Raw genomic sequence first — 17,351 nt, forward strand, 5'->3', positions numbered from 1 at the left:
AATTGCAAAGTTCATCACTCATTTATTTGTAGAAAATTCAGCTACCACAGATAGTACTGTTCAGAATGTACTTGAAACTATGTAAAGACAGTATTGCTATCAGAAGACATTATTACCCAGAAATATTTATGTCTCAAAACTTTAATAATTATTTTTTCCCATACTACAGTCCCAGTCAATACTGGCTGAACTCAACTTTTTTCTTTAACTCTCATTTGAATATTACATCAAATTCATATTTCCGTAGCCAGTGGTGGAAATTTTTGAAAATGCCCAGAAACTAATTTGTAACATACATTTTAAAAATAACTTGCATTTCATAGGCTTATGAACTAAGGAGTATTTAAAAAACTGAAAAATTCAGTGGAAATATCACCTATCTGTGAGCTTTCTAACTGAACATTCTAAAGTGTGCAGTTTCATGTGCATGGGGCCTTTCTCAGCCAGCCTGGCTCCTCCGTGTTCTGAAGAATCCTAGGAGACTTCCATAGTCACTGACCTTGGCATTGTTTCACTTCTCGCTCCTACTCAAGCCTGAAGGGTGGGACCACCAACCCCAACTTATAGTGGGCCTAAGAAGATATTTGCTGTGTGTGTGTGTGTGTGTGTGTGTGTGCGCACGCATGCACACATGCATGCATGCCTGCTTGCTTTGTAGAGCTCTACAGTACTAAAGTATTCACTGTTGTTGTTCAGTCACTAAGTCATGTCCGACTCTTTGCGACCCCATGGACTACAGCACGCCAGGCTTCCCCTGTCCTCCACTGTCTCCCAGAATCTACTCAGACTCATGTCCATTGAGCTGGTGATGCTATCCAACCATCTCATCCTCTGCCGTCCCCTTCGCCTCCTGCCCTCAATCTTTCCCAGCATCAGGACCTTTTCCAATGAGTCAGCCCTTCGCATCCGGTGGCCAAAGTATTGGAGCTTCAGCATTAGTCCTTCCAATGAATATTCAGGGTTGATTTTCTTTAGGTTTGACTGGTCTGATCTCCTTGGTGCTCAAGGGACTCTCAAGAGTTTTCTCCAACACCACAGTTCGAAAGTGTTGGAGCTCAGCCTTTTTTACAGACCAATTCTCACATCTGTAGGTGACTGCTGGGAAAACTATAGCTTTGACTATACAGACCTTTGTCGGCAAAGTGATGTCTCTGTTTTTTAATACGCTGTCTAGATTTGTCTTGGCTTTTCTTTCAAGGAGCAAGTGTCCCTTAATTTCATGCTGTAGTCACTGCCCACAGTGATTTTGGAGCCCAAGAAAATAAAATCTGTCACTGTTTACACTGTTTCCCCATCTATTTGCCATGAAGTAATGGGACCTGATGCCATGATCTTAGTTTTTTGAATGTTGTTTTAAGCCAGCTTTTTTCACTCTCCTTTGTCACCTTCATCAAGTGCTCTTTGCCTCCTCTTCACTTTCTGACATTAGGGTGGTGTCCTGCCTATCTGAGGTTATTGATATTTTTCCTGGCAATCTTGATTACACCTTGTGATTCATCCAGCCCAGCATTTCTCATGATGTACTCTGCATAGAAGTTAAATAAGCAGGGTGACAATATACAGCCTTGATGTACTGCTTTTCAATTTGGAATCAGCCTATTGTTTCATGTCTGGTTTAACTGTTGCTTCTTGACCTGCATACAGGTTTCTATGGAGGCAGCTAAGGTGGTCTGGTATTCCCATCTCTTTAAGAATTTTCCACAGTATTCACAGTGAAAGTGAAAGTGTTAGTTGCTTAGTTGTGTCTGACTCTGCGACCCCATGGACTCTAGCCTGTCTGGCTCCTGTGTCCATGGAATTCTCCAGGCAAGAATACTGGAGTGGATAGCCTTTCCCTTCTCCAGAAAGTCTTCCTGACCCACAGATCAAACCTAGGTCTCTTGAATTGCAGGGAGATTCTTTACTGTCTGAGCCACCAGGGAAGCCCAAAAATAGAAGCCCATTTAACTCAGCAAAGATCCCATTTCAGTGTTCACACTGAGAACTCTCCATTTAGCTGTATGTGTAGTACACTGGGATGACTCTCTCTGGGCAGGGAGGTTTCAGCGTTGATTGAAAGCCACTTTTCTGTCCACAAAAGCACTTCAGTATATATAGCTTTATATCACATGCACAATAAGCTCTGTGATGGCCTTTGCATTGCATTCAGCTTTGAATATTTTAAAGGAAATTCTACAAGATTTATAAAATATCAATATTTTGATCAATTAATTTAATTCAGGCTGTATTGTCTATCCCAGAGTCTTTTTCTCTCTCATATTTTACTCTCATTGATTTGTTTGACTGAATAATTTGCAATATTCTTCCTGTTTTCATTCTTGTGTTCTTAGTTATGGTATCTGTCCAAACAGGGCTGTGTTCAATCAATAGAGAGCTAACGTATTTGTCAGATCCAACTGAGAAACACCTAACTCCCAAGTTCTGTGTGATAGGCAGAAAAGCGGGCTCCTTGGTCCACTTCAACAGCTCCTTTTTATGGAGATACTGGTGATAATTCCAAAAAGTGCTAACCATCCTAGAAGCATGTCACAGCTGAGTCATTAGTGGAGGAGGATGGAGAAAAGGAGGTAGGGTGCCTAGCTGCCTTTTCCAACCAGGGCTCCCTCCCCTTCACGCCCTCCTTTCTCTGTCTATGGAATATTCTTTGGCGTCTGCTCCTTGCCACATTCACAGCATGGTGGTGCTGGGGGCACACATGTGGCACTGTCCCTGCCCTCCAGGACTTAGAACTTGTGAAGAGACTAGGTGAACAAATAATGTCAAGTGTTGCAGAATCCACGTGTGGGGCTCAAGGAGTGTGTAGAAGGGAGCTGTTACCTGAAGCGCCACATGTTTGGTCTGCTCTGAATCATCAGAGATTCCGGCTGAATAGGCCCCAGCCTCTAGTGTTTACTCGTGCACATCCAGTCATATACAGTAAGTCCCCTACATACAAACTTTTGTCAGGCTTCAAAGACATGAATGTGTTCGCATGTCCAATCATGTTAGTTTAAGGATCTGGCATACACTGTCAAGCACATGCGTCCTCTGCAAGTGGTTGTGCTTTCGTGTTCTTCACCGTATAGTCCTGTATACAGTGAAAGTGAAAGTTGCTCAGTTGTGTCCGACTCTTTGCGACCCCATGGACTATACAGTCCATGGAATTCTCCAGGCCAGAATACTGGAGTGAGCAGCCTTTCCCTTCTCCAGGGGATCTTCCCAACCCAGGGATCGAACTGGGGTCTCCTGCATTAATAGAGTACAGTAATGTAGTATTTATATTTTAAACCCAAGATGTCCAGAAGCAAGCATAAAAGCAGTGGTAATGTAGCAGTGACTATATTGTAAGATTAAAAATATTTTCTTTACTTCTTGTCTTTATGTATTATTTGTGTGAATAGTATTATAAGACTATTGCAGTAGAGTACTACATGAAAGAAAGGGAAAGTGAAGTCGCTCAGTCATGTTCGACTCTGTGCGACCCATGGACGTAGCCCACCAAGCTCCTCCGTCCATGGGATTCTCCAGGCAAGAATACTGGAGTGGGGTGCCATTTCCTTCTCCAGGGGATCTTCCTGATCCAGGGATCGAACCCAGGTCTCCCACATTGCAGGCAGAAGCTTTAACCTACATAGCTGATTGTATTTGCTTGGTACCTAAGCTAACTTTGCTGTGCTTACAAGCAAATTGGATTTATGAACATGCTTTTAGAATGGAATTCATTTGTATGTAGGAAACTTACTGTACCTTGAAATAACTAGGAAAGTAAGAAAGGCTCTTTCATTAAAAAGTTTTTTAAGCATTACAAATATTCATTTAATGTTCTTGTTTATAAGGAAACCAGTCTATTACATACAACGTAGACAATGCAAGGGGACATATATAATCCCTGGCTTCCCCATGCAGCACCATCTGGTTCAGCCACGTTGGGAGGCCAGGAACGGTTCTGGTTCTGCTGGGTGAACTGTGGTCTGATCAGCAGGCTCCCCCTTCACTGAGGATGGATTTCAGGAGGAAGCAGGACAAGAGAAGGAGAACACGCCACGTGAGCTGGGTTCTCAGTCCATTAGAGTGTGAGGTGAGGAAGTCTTTCAAGTCTGGAAAAAATAATCCCGAGAGAGTTATGAGATATGCTGTGGCAGGCCTGCTTTAAGACAGTGAACTAGAAATGTCTGCACCTACTCTAGGAAAGGCCCCTTTCTGCCTGGGCCTCCCTCCTGGGCCCTGCCCTGTGGACTGGGCCGCCTGGTGGGCAGCACAGAGCATGGGTGGACACCAGCTGTAGAGAACACAGCACAGCTCAAGGGAGATGCGCTTCCCTTTAACTTGTGCATTCCTTTCACTGCAGCTGGAAACAGAGGGATTTTTACGTAACTTGGAGAGCTGAAGGAGAATCTGTTTGCTGCTTTTAAGGCTCACAAAGAAATAGTCCTTCAGCCCTTATCATTTGGCACATGAGCTAACCAAGGTGGTGGTTCAGAGTACTATACCGTCATTTAACAATTCAGGCAAGTGGATCTGATTTAAAGTGAAATAAAACAGCTTGCATCCATCTGTTGTCATCTGTTCCCCAGATAGTCCTAACACTATTTCTTTGACTAGGGACCACTTATTAAAGAGGAGGAAAGCAGCCTTTCCTACAGCAATGGTGGACAGTCTCACAAAGGACGTGACAACGAGGCACAGCTGCAGATGTGCCCCAGTTGAAGTGTTCACCACCCCACTGAGGCAGTGTGGCTCCTCCACTGCAGGTCTCACTCTGAGCCCCAAACTCAGTAGGTCTGGCTTTCTCTAATGGCTAGGACCCCACCCCAGAGGTGCTGAGTGGGACTCTCTGGGGTAGTGAGACCAGATAAGAGTGTTTGCTAAACTCCCTGGTGATGAAGGGCTACCATGTAAAACTGACAAGCCCCACAGGTATGGCTATAGGCAGGGGTACCAACTCCACTAAGTAGTCTCCCAAGCAAATCTGGGGTTGGATGTGGGATCGGCTGGTCAGGGAGGCATACAAAGGCCCAACTTATAGGGACTTTTTCCCCAGGGCTGCTTGGCAGAGGCCAACCTGCTCTTCCCCCTGACAAACCTGCCAAGCCCTGTCCTCTAGGATTCCGCCAGAAAGTGCCTTCTGAACGTCAAAACCTGTGGTCAGCTTGAACCATCAAAAGCCAATGAGTAGAGATAAAGACAAGTCACTGCAGCAGAGACCTGCCCTGCCTCTTTCTGCAGGTGACTATGGTGAGCATGGCCAGGAGGCCACGCTCAGCACAAGACTGAGGGCAGGCTCACTGCAGACCTGGGCACCATTCCCCACATCACCCCACATGGGAGAGGGTTGTTCCAGGGTACTTCAGTTCAGTTCAGTTCAGTTCAGTTGCTCAGTCATGTCCGACTCTTTGTGACCCCATGAATTGCAGCACGCCAGGCCTCCCTGTCCTCCACCAACTCCCAGAGTTCACTCAGACTCACGTCCATCGAGTTGGTGATGCCATCCAGCCATCTGGATGTCGTCCCCTTCTCCTCCTGCCCCCAGTCCCTCCCAGCATCAGAGTCTTTTCCAATGAGTCAACTCTTCGCATGAGGTGGCCAAAGTACTGGAGTTTCAGCTTTAGCATCATTCCTTCCAAAGAACATCCAAGGTACTAGAACCCCACAAAACAGAAGCCTTAGCATCCAGGCTCAGAGGTAGCTCCAGAAAAGCTGATGATACAACAGGTGCTCTCAGTGTGAGAAGCAGCTACAGGTCAGCCCATACTGAGCTTCACTGTTGATTTTTCCCCTGGTGAAAGGGAACAGGCTGACCACAGAGAGGATTCAGGCCCTGTTGGCGGTCTTTTCTTGCATGTGAACTCAAAGGCCATTGTTAGAGTCAGTTTTATGAGTTTGGTTAGACCAAGTCAGTCCCCCAAGCAGGGATCCCCAAACTGGAGCTGTGAGCACCAGACAATGTCCCTCCTTAGGGACTCAAGGTCACCCAGTGAGCTAAGAGAGAAAATATTAGAACTTCCACTATATATTAATAGGAAAAATTAAAGCAAGCTTTCTTCACATTTACTGTTTATCAAAACCTACAAAATCAATGGTTCTGTGGCCTATCATCATGTTTGCTGACATAAGTCGTTCAGTCACGTCCAACTCTCTTTTTGTGAACCGATGGACTGTAGCTCACCAGCCTCCTTTGTCCATGGACTCTCCACGCAAGAGTATTGGGGTAGGGTGCCATGCCCTCCTCCAGGGGATCGTCCCAACCCAGGGATCAAACCCACATCTCCTGCATCTCCTGCATCTCCTGCATTGGCAGGCAGGTTCTTTACCACTAGTGCTACCTGGAAGCCCATCATTATTTATGTCTTACCAAAAAAGAAACTCTGCTACCAATGATGATATACTATAACATGGGATTTTAATTATATACTTACCAGAAGTTCTCTTTTTAGACTTACACATCGCAGAGATTTTTATCATTACTTTAGTCTTAAGCATGTGTGAAAAGGAAGCTAGAAGTGAAATCAAATTTGTGAATACTCAGCATGTGGCACTATGTCCCCACTACCACTGCTGCTGCTGCTGCTGCTAAGTCACTTCAGTCATGTCCGACTCTGTGCGACCCCAGAGACGGCAGCCCACCAGGCTCCCCCGTCCCTGGGATTCTCCAGGCAAGAACACTGGAGTGGGTTGCCATTTCCTTCTCCAATGCATGAAAGTGAAAAGTGAAAGTGAAGTCACTCAGTCATGTCCGACTCTTAGCGACCCCATGGACTACAGCCTACCAGGCTCTCCCGTCCGTGGGATTTTCCAGGCAAGAGTACTAAGTGGTGATTTTAAAATAGTTTGGAGACCACCTTGGGTGAGGATAAAATCATACTTCAATATGAGGTCCAGAGCTAGCACTCCCCAAATTTTCCAGTTTACAAATAACCCTGAATGCCCTTGGAAAACCCAATAGCTTTCTCTCCTGTCATGACACCCAGAGAAGCTACCCCACTGAAATGACACCTATCATGGGAGAATGTCCCAGAGGGATTTGACAAAGGGTCTGCTCTCTCCCAGTCAGCACGCCCTCAGCTGGCAGCCAGCTGGGGCCAGGACCTAGGAAGGCCATCCTTCCAGCAGGTCCACAGTCTGGCTCCGGCCTGCAGATGTTTACTTGCTTGTTGTTTGGTTGGTTGTCTGCTTTGCAACAGAACTGTACTTTTTAAATCGGGTTTGAAGAATGAGATGAGGCCTGACCTGACCCCAATCTGACATTTACATGACCTGTTTCTCTCTGAGGAAGTTCTAAATTGCTTCTTCACTGTGTCATTACTTAGACTCTAAATTTTAGAACATATTGGTTCTTGATGCTAAGGAAATACTTAATTCTTTGGGTGATATATAGGAAGAATCACCTTCTCAGTAAAATGAGATCATGGGTTGATTTAAGGACTGCTAGCTCCAAGGCTGTCACTCTTCTTGATTTTTTTTCCTTTTAACTCTAGCAATGCTCACCAATTAATGTGTATAGTGGGTATTTTTCACAACCTAAAAAAACACATTTTAGTAAATTTGCATGTAAGTGATAGATCATGAAGCAGTTTTTTCTAACCTCATTGTACTGATGTGAATACTGTCGATGGTGAAAATAATGCAACAATATTTTATTTTATGTATAATATAAAACAGGTGTAGGGCCTTTTCATCTTTACAAATCTATGGGGTAAATTGTTTCTGCTGTGGAGACTGAAGCACAGTTTATAAAGATGGTAAACATTACAACAACTATTTTGGGGGATTTGAACAAGTATTTTGGGGATTTCCCATTTAAAATTTGGCTTTTTCTATTATGCCAAATTTCCTCTTTAAACACAAAATTAACAAATGTAAATGAAGAAAATGGTAGAATGATATTTACCTGTCTAAAATATACTGTATTTATTAATAGAATACTGAAAATAGATTGTTTTAATGTAATATAATAGTAGGCAATGGCCTTTATGGTGTTTCTTCTTTGGCACTATATTTGGAACTAAAACATCAAGAGTCATCCATTTAATATTTATTTAGAATTATTATACACAGAGCATTATTTTAGGTCATGGAAGAGAAAAATTACAAAACAGCTCACACCAACAAATAAGACTGCTTTGCATAAATTTTATTCTTCAATATCTGTGTGAAAGTTCAAGGCAGATTATCCTCATTTTACATGAGGAAACTGGAGAATAAACAGTGTTCCTCTGAAACAGAATGAAAAATATGCCCTTGAAAAGATATTATATTGGGATTAAGAAAGCCTGTTGTACATGGACCCATAGAGTGTCAAGCAAAGAGGGCACTTGGAGATTCTCTGGCCTTTGTGTGCTTAGAGGAGCCAAAGGACCCTGATTCTGTAGCATACTTTTATCTTTTGGATTGGCTAAAAAGTGTTTGGATTTTTCCATAAGACATTATAAAAAACCCAAAGGAACTTTTTGGCCAACCCAATATTTGTGATTCCCCTATCCATATGTGTCCTTTCACATTAGAATTATATTGGAAACACAGTTTTCCATTCTATCTTCTATATACTCTTCAAAGTCATCATAAAATTCCATTAAAGGAATTAAAACATTTACTTACCTATTATTCTGCTATTGGATTTACAATGTGGTCAAATTTTCAATATTCTAAATAATACCGTCCAAAATATTCTTAAAGAGGCTCGCAATAAACCCATTAATAAATGATCAATTAATCTATGACAAAGGAGACAAGGTTACATAATGGAGAAAAGATAGTCTCTTCAATGAGCAGTGCTGGGGAAATTGGACAACTATATGTGAAAGAATGAAATTAGAAAACTCCCTAACATCATAAAGTTAAGTTAAGTCGCTCAGCCGTGTCCAACTCTTTGGGACCCCATGGACTGTAGCCCACCAGGCTCCTCCATCCATGGGATTCTCCAGGCAAGAATACTGGAGTGGGTTGACATTTCCTTCTCCAGGGGATCTTCCCAACCCAGGGATCGAACCCAGGTCTCCTGTATTAGAGGCAGACGCTTTAACCTCTGAGCCACAAGGGAAGCCCCCCTAACATCATACATACACAAAAATAAACTCAAAATGGATTAAAGACTTACGCAGAAGAATGGATACAATAAAACTCCCAGAGGAAACATATGCAGAACACTCTTTTACATAAATCGCAGCAGTGTTTTTTTGTATTTGTCTCCTAAAGCAAAGCAAGTAAAAGCGCAAATAAACAAATGGGATCCAATCAAATATAAAAGCTTTTGCACAGCAAAGGAAATCATCGACAAAACAAAAAGGCAACCTACTGAATGGGAGGAAATGTTTGCAAATGATATGACATATAAGGGATTAATATCCTATATATATAAACTGCTCATACAACTCGGTATTAAAAAAAAAAAACTCACAATAAACCAGATTTAAGGAATGGACAAAAACTGAACAGATTTTTTTCCAAAGAGTAAATGTAGATGGCCAACAGGCACATGAAAAGATGCTCAAGATGGCTTATCATCAGGGAAATGCAAATCCAAACCACAGTGAGATGTTATCTCTTACCTATCAGAATGGGCATCATCAAAAAGAATGCAGATAACAAAAGCTGTTGAGAATGTGGATAAAAGGGAACACTTCTACACAGCTGATGGGAATGTAAATTGGTATGGCCACTGTCAAAAATAGTATAGAGGTTTTTTTCAAAAAACTAAAATTGGAATTACCATATGACCAGCAATTCCACTCCTGGGTATACATCCAGGAAACCCCAAAACACTAATTCAAAAAGATACATGCACGCCAATGTTCATAGCAGCATTATTAAAATTGTCAAAGTATGGAAGCAACCTAAGTGTTTATCAACAGATGAACAGATAAAGAAGATGTGATAACACATACACACACAAGAGAGAATACTACTTGGCCATAAAACGAAATTTTGTCATTTCAGTGACATAAATGGACTTGGAGGGTATTATCCTTAGTCAAATGGCAGACAGAGAAAGACAAATCCTGAATGATAAAATATTTACGTGGAATCTAAAAAACACAACAAACTATTGAATAAAACAAGAAAGAAGCAGACTCACTGATACAGAACACAAACCAGTGCTTGCCAGAAGAGAGAAGAAAGAGGGAAGGGGCGATATGAACATTCAGAAAATAAGAGGACTATTATGTGAAATCATGTGTGTGAGACTTCAGAAATAATTTAAAAAAATATTAAAAAATAAATATTCAATGAAATTGAATCTTTCATTCAATTAAAAAATAAAGACATATTTAGGGCAAATCTACTCAGTGGCTCAGAGAAAATTCAATAAAAAATGTAGCTTTACCAATAAGAGTTCTAATTATATCCATAATAAAATCTTAGTGTAAAAAATATCACTCCAAAGAATATTTATTTTATACTGAAAATTACAGGAAAAGTCTGGAAGGAAGCCTTGACATTTGCAACACCAGAGATGGACCTTGAAGGCATTCTGGGAAGCAAAATAAGTGAGACAAAAACGACAAATACCATCTGATTTCACTTTTTCGTAGAATCTAAAAATTGAAAAAGAAAGAAAAGAAACTGATGTAACGTACGTACAAGATGGTGACTACAGTTAATAATACTGTATTGCATATTTGAAAATTACTGAGAGTAGACTGATGCTAAAGCTGCCACCTGATGAGAAGAGCTGACTCACTGGAAAAGACCTTGATGCTGGGAAATATCGAGGGCAGGAAGAGAAGGGGACAACAGAGGATGAGATGGTTGGATGCCATCACCGACTCAATGGACATGAGTTTGAGCAAGCTCTGGGAGATGGTGAAGAACAGGGAAGCCTGGCGTGCCTCAGTCCATGGGGTTGAAAAGAGTCAGACATGACTGAGCGACTGAACAACAAGAAAGAGAGTAGATCTTTAAATTTCTCATCACAAGAAAAAGAAAGTCATTATTGTATGTATGGTGATGGATGTTAACTAGGTTTGCTGTGGTTATCATTTCTCAATTGCATATATTTGTATATAATACCAAATCACTGTGTATACCTGAAACTAATATAATTCTACATGGCAATCATAAAAGTCACTGCAGATGGTGACTGCAGCTATAAAATTAAAAGATGCTTACTCCTTGGAAGAAAAGTTATGACCAACCTAGACAGCATATTAAAAAGCAGAGACATTACTTTGCAAACAAAGGTCCATCTAGTCAAAGCTATGGTTTTTCCAGTAGTCATGTATGGATGTCAAGAGTTGGACCACAAAGAAAGCTGAGCACTGAATAATTGATGGTTTTGAGTTGTGGTGTTGGAGAAGACTCTTGAGAGTCCCTTGGACTGCAAGGAAATCAAACCAGTGAATCCTAAAGGAAATCAGTCCTGAATACTCATTAGGACTGATGCTGAAGCTGAAGCTCCAATACTTTGGCCACCTCATGCGAAGAACTAACTCACTGAAAAAGACTCTGATGCTGGGGAAGATTGGGGGCAGGAGGAGAAGGGGACAACAGAGGATGAGATGGTTGGATGGCATTACTGTCTCCATGGACATGAGTTTGATCAAGCTCCGGGAGCTGGCGATGGACAGGGAAGCCTGGCATGCTGCAGTCCATGGGGTCGAAAAGAGTCAGCATGACTGAGTGACTGAACTGAACTGAACTATCTCATTTTTTTTTAAAAGTGTCTGACATAGTTCAGGGATGTGCTTATGTACTCTGAATGATAGCAATTTTATTCCAATTAATATTAATTGTATATTAATTATCATTTTGTCAATGTTTATACCAGTATGCTATTGTATGTTGATTTATATTTTAAAATAATTTAAATGTTATTATAAAATATGATAATTTATCTCTTAAGAAAAAAAAAAGAATAGCTGAAGAAGTTAACCACTCTAGGCTTCAGTTTCCTCAAATATAAAAAGTATAACACTTACTTCAAAGGCTTGTTAAGAATTGACTGGGATTAAGTAAATAAAGTCCTTGAAATAAACTGAGAGCTAATAAAGATGCTTATCCTGATGACTGTTATCCTCACAGCATCATAATCATCTATCAGCACTGCTGCTATCACTATCATGGTAATCCTCAGGTCGTAACCACAGTCAGCACAGCCACCACCACTGTCATCTGCCCTGATGCACAATCAATGGGTCACAGAGTGCTCCTGACAAATTACTCTGAGAGATGACCTCACTATTTGGTTCACTTTTGATGAGCACAAGCCACATTTTCAGAGTCACTGTCATTGTCCTTGGCAGACAGCAATCCCAGCCTTGAATGTTTTCCAGGATGTGAGCAGACATCTTGGAACCTAGCTCCTGCTCTGGTGCTTAGAACCCAAGCTGGCCTTGCTAGAAAGTGAAAGTTGCTCAGTCGTGTCTGACCCTTTGTGACCCCATGGACTGAATTCTCTAGGCCAGAATATTGGAGTGGGTAGCCTTTCCCTTCTCCAGGGGAGCTTTCCAACCCAGGGATCAAACCCAGGTCTTCCGCATTACAGGCAGATTCTTTACCAGCTGAGCCAAAAGGGAAGCCCTTGCTTAGAAGACTGAAAATGATCACTGCAAGGAGAGCCAACCACAGTGGGCAATGACTTCACCTGTAGGACTACACAGGCACCGTCCGCAATTCTAATGCTTATGCCATAATCTATGTCCTTTCTCTGGGTCATTCAAAGACCAGCTACTGAATCAGTGGCACAGGCCCAGCAAATGAAGAGCCCGATAGGAGAGGGAGAAAGGGAAAGTATATTGCACTATAATCCCCAACACACACCCACCCACCCCTTCCCCCCACTCCCCACACACACTGCTGGCACCATGCAGAGCTGGCTAAGGGGAGCAGAAGAGGGGCTGAAGCGCTGCACCTTCACTAAGAATGTCACTAGAATGCTGATCCTATCCCAGGTTGCAGAGGAGGAAGGAAGGGAGGAAGATGCGTCTGAAGCTGAGCTTTCATTATGCGTGCTCCTCCAGCAGGCACCCCACCCAGGGAACCCCACCAAGAGGGTGATTTGAAGGGCTCCACTCACAAGAGTGCTGCCTTTCTACAGCAATCTAACAGTGGACAAGGGGATGTGAAGTGGGGGTGAAGGGCTGTACCACCATTAAGCACACCCTTACACTGCGGGATTGGCCCAAGGTCGACTATAGTGCAGGAAGGAAAAGGAAAGTAGGCCTAGGGTCTTTACTTGGAGCCCACCCAAGGCTAACAAAGAGGACCAAGGAGCTCTGCTTGTGTTAACCAAGTCCCTTACTGCTATCCCAGCCAGAGCTTACTGTAAAGGGGAGAAATGCCGTGCCTGCTATACCTGTGTCTCTGGTCCCTGACTGAGATGACGACTCTGCAGCCGAGCATTTCATCTGTTTTCTGACCTCAGAAGATTCACATTCCTTAGTTTTACAAGTAAAACATTTGCATTGAGTTGGGGACTGCTCAGAGTCATCACAAATAAGTGTTCACCCTGCGTGTAGTCCACACCCCACTGACTTTTATTTATGTGGCAGGCCTGAGCTGTGGTTACCAGGCATCTTGCTTCCTGAAGCATTGCCAGGTTGGCCTTGAAGGGCAGCACTTGGCCATTCAGGCCTGCTCCTGTCCTGCTCCAGGGCGCTCTCTACATTTCAGTTGAGAAGGTGGGTATTGGCCCAGTGTAGAGAAGTCCCTAGAGATTTAGTTTGGGTACCCTGTTAAAGCTATGGTTTTTCCAGTAGTCATGTATGGATGTGAGAGTTGGACTATAAAGAAAGCTGAGCGCAGAAGAATTGATATTTTTGAACTGTGGTGTTGGAGAAGGCTCTTGAGAGTCCCTTGGACAACAAGAAGATCCAACCAGTCCATCCTAAAGGAAATTAGTCCTGAATGTTCATTGGAAGGACTGATGTTGAAACTCCAATACTTTGGCCACCTGATGCGAAGAACTGACTTATTTGAAAAGACCTTGATGTTGGGAAAAGCTGAAGGCAGGAGAAGGGGACTACAGAGGATGAGATGGTTGGGTGGCATCACCGACTCAAAGGACACGAGTTTGAGTCAACTCCAGGGAGGCCTGGCGTGCTGCAGTCCATAGGGTTGCAAAGAGTCGGACACGACTGACTGAATTGAATTGGCCCTGTCTGCCAGGTGCGGCTCTAATTACCAGCTTAAGTGCTTCCAAAGTTCTGTTCTCTGTAAAGAGCATTTAAGGACACTGTTTGGAAATCACGTTTAAATTCTGCAAGTAGGATATGGGAAACCTAGGAATAAATTTTTCAAAGACTATGATGATAATACACTATGTGATTCACCACGAATGTGACTTTCCCGAGTGGTGAATCCCTGCAAATCGCTCATTCCTGTATCGTCTGGCACAGGTAGATCTGTATGGGTCGGTATGTATAAAGGAGCAACTGCCTGAGTGCGGGTTGTGAGCACAGGACGCAGGGCGGGTTCCTCTTACCGCAGCGGCCGGGTGTCTGCAGGGGGAGGCAGTGCAGGGCCGCAAAGACGCACCTACAGAGGTGGCAGCCGCGGAAGGTCCAGGCTCCGTGCACCAGGGCGCCGCACTTGCTGAGGAAGCCCGGGCCTGGCGTTAGTGCAGGGGGCGCGCTCACCCTCGGCCCGCCCCGGGAGGTCCCGCCGCCCCCGCCCGGCTCCCAGTCTCCTCTCCCCGCAGGCCCCGTTGTGCCCCCAGCCTGCACCACCCCGCGCCTACCTGCGCCTCTGGTCGTGCTCACAGTAGCGGCCGGTGAAGTGAGCGGGGCACACGCAGAAGCTGCTCAGCACGCAGGTGCCGCCGTTCTGGCAGCAGCTCTGCCGCGGAGGTGCACCTGTGGGGGCGTCGCCTGTGGTCAGCTCCGCGCGGGACCCTCTATGTCTGATAAGCCCGAGAAGGGCCAAGAGAGATCCCCTCGGGGAGGCAATAAAATTGGCTTCCTGCTAATAGTGTTTGCTCAGGTAAACCCTGCTTGTTAGTTTAAGGATTAAAAACAAACTACCAGGGGTGCGGGCGGGTCAGGAAGGCTCCCTAAGACATATGGGAAACCCTGCCCCCTGCAAAGTAGCGTTTTCTTTCTTCCTTCCTTTCATATGTTAAAATTAGGCTGTGACTTCCCAAGACAGTGATTACAGACTGGCCTCTCCGGAGAGCGGCGAGCGAGCAGGGACCACCCACGGGTGCAAAGACACCGAAAGAATTTAAAAAAAAAAAAAAAATCTACCACTGGAGCCTGAGAGACTGCGATAAGCCTAGCAAAGGGCCGCTATTATCTGGGATTGAGATAGCTCTGGACGTGCAGAAAAATAACCAGTTAGAAGCCAAAGCCACGTTTTACCAATAAAATATTAAAACTTTTTTCAGAGTAAAAGAACACCTCACTAGGAAATATTTTTTACTTTATCAGTCAGTTCAAGTCGCTCGTTCGTGTCCAACTCTTTGCGACCCCATGAACTGCAGCACGCCAGGCTTCCCTGTCCATCACCAACTCCCAAAGCTTGATCAAACTCATGTCCATCAAGTAGGTGATGCCATCCAACCATCACATCCTCTGTCTTTATACTTTTACTTTATAGTATAAAAGTATATACTTTATAGTGTCTTTATATAATAAACACTTTATATATATATACTTTATATAAAGTATATACTTTATAATGTCTTTATCCTTTTACTTTATAGTGTCTTTATCCTTTTACTTTATATTATATATTTAAAGATGGTAAAATGTTATTCATTGGGTTTCTCATTTTATTGTTAACTTATCCTATTTTTTTTTCCCCAATTCTAAACTCAGGGTTCTGGCTTCCTAGTGGTAAAGAATCTGCCTGCCAAGGAAGGAGACAAAGGAGAAAGTCTATAAGATCCCCTCTAAGCTCACACACAGAGACACACAGTCACAGATACACACACACACACACACACACACACACACACACACACTCAGAGTTCACTGACCGGGATGACCTTTGTCTGCAGCACTGCCGCTTAGCTCTTGGAAAGTCAAGGAGTAGGGGAATGAACCCTGAGGCTTCCAGCCCTCCGTGCTGTCGTTCTCCTCCCTTAAATTATTCAAGGTCCAGTTGAGTGTTTTCTGCTGGAACTTCTGGGCTTTACCACTGCTGCTTTCTTCTCTACTACTTTTATATTTCCCTGTTTGATAGCCTTAAAAATTAATTGAAAATACGAGAATGATAGTGATTGACAAACAAATATGCAATAAAAACTAAGAGAATATAAACAAAATGCTTCTTACTGTTTCCCATGGGGATGATCTGTAACATCAAACTGATCACAAACAGAAGCCTAGAATATTTAAAGAAATTTAATCAGAAATTTACATATGCATAAAATGTAGTGCATTCATATACAAATATATGTCTAAATATATATTTAATGTACAATAGATAATTATGCAATCATTTTGTAACTAGTAGATTTTGATTAATGTTGTCATTCTTTAGAAAGATTTTAGACCAAGCATGTACCCGTCCCTTTAAGAGAAGCAACATTAAGCATGCATTGCAATTTATTCCAGGCTCTTAAACACCCCTCTTGGCTCTAAGACTTAGATGATTTTTGTTCTTACCTAATAGAATGGCTCCAGGTCATTTTCCCACTGACACGTCTGGTATAAAAAAGTCTCCTCTCATGGATACATTGAAGATCAATTCCAAGAGACTGAGTCTGCACAGTTTTTGTATTTGAAGATTTGAAGATTTACTGCAGTTACTGGAAGAACTGCCTCAGGACGCAAGATGGTAAGTACAGAAGACACAGGTGTTTCCTGCTCTCTACCTTGGCCACTAAATAACTGTGAGAAACAGCAATGAGGTCTCCTCTGGGTTCTGCTGTGCAATTGCTTTGGCAAAGACTGTGCTGTGACGGGCAGGGTCCAGCACAGAGCCTCGGGGACCATCCCTTCAATGATACCTGCTAGTGCCGGGGGCGGGGCCTCTTCCCCTATAGTGTTTACGGTGCTGATAGTAGCAGGAGGAGTCAACCCCCAATGTAAAACACTGGTGACTAGAAGGCGATAGCCTTTCCCCTTCCTGAAAAAAAACAAAAAGGAAAACAAAAAATTATCAATAAAACCTCAACATGAACGAAAAAGTTTTCATGTGGAAATAGAGATTTTATATTGTACACTCCTCGCACTGAGGAGATGGTGAGGGGCCCAGCTAGAGAAGAGAGCTGTTGTGTGGAAAAGAACCACCTGGCTCGATTTCAAGCTTCGGATGGGGAGCATGAATATTAAAGAGAGACATTTCAACACCTCCTTTCTGAGGACGCATCAGTATTTTTACAAACTAGGCCTTTTCTCTGTGCCTAGTATAATGATCACTATATCATATTCATTACCCACTTAATACAGGACCCCTCCGGGGAGGCACTATTTTTACCCTCCATATTTTGC

At 43.2% G+C, this 17,351-nt stretch overlaps 1 protein-coding gene across 3 annotated transcripts; it reads right to left on the minus strand.

Moving 5' to 3' along the window:
- Positions 1–3,770: 3,770 nt before the first annotated feature.
- Positions 3,771–16,831, minus strand: LOC138446070 (cryptic protein-like). 3 transcript variants are annotated; one of them, XM_069600800.1, is made up of 7 exons: positions 16,524–16,643; positions 16,191–16,240; positions 15,893–16,099; positions 14,654–14,768; positions 14,399–14,508; positions 9,074–9,165; positions 3,771–4,076 (listed from the first exon to the last, which is right to left on the minus strand). In XM_069600800.1, the coding sequence occupies exons 1-6, from the start codon at positions 16,544–16,546 to the stop codon at positions 9,128–9,130; spliced, it is 543 nt and encodes a 180-aa protein (XP_069456901.1). In that variant the 5' UTR covers positions 16,547–16,643; the 3' UTR covers positions 3,771–4,076; positions 9,074–9,127. The 3 variants fall into 3 exon arrangements, with proteins under 3 accessions (XP_069456901.1, XP_069456899.1, XP_069456900.1); XM_069600798.1 differs by lacking the exon at positions 9,074–9,165 and having other exon boundaries at positions 16,524–16,752; XM_069600799.1 differs by lacking the exons at positions 9,074–9,165; positions 14,399–14,508 and having other exon boundaries at positions 16,524–16,831.
- Positions 16,832–17,351: the final 520 nt, after the last annotated feature.

This window comes from Ovis canadensis, chromosome 9 (genome assembly GCF_042477335.2).
Source record: "Ovis canadensis isolate MfBH-ARS-UI-01 breed Bighorn chromosome 9, ARS-UI_OviCan_v2, whole genome shotgun sequence".
Classification (NCBI taxonomy): Eukaryota; Metazoa; Chordata; class Mammalia; order Artiodactyla; family Bovidae; genus Ovis; species Ovis canadensis.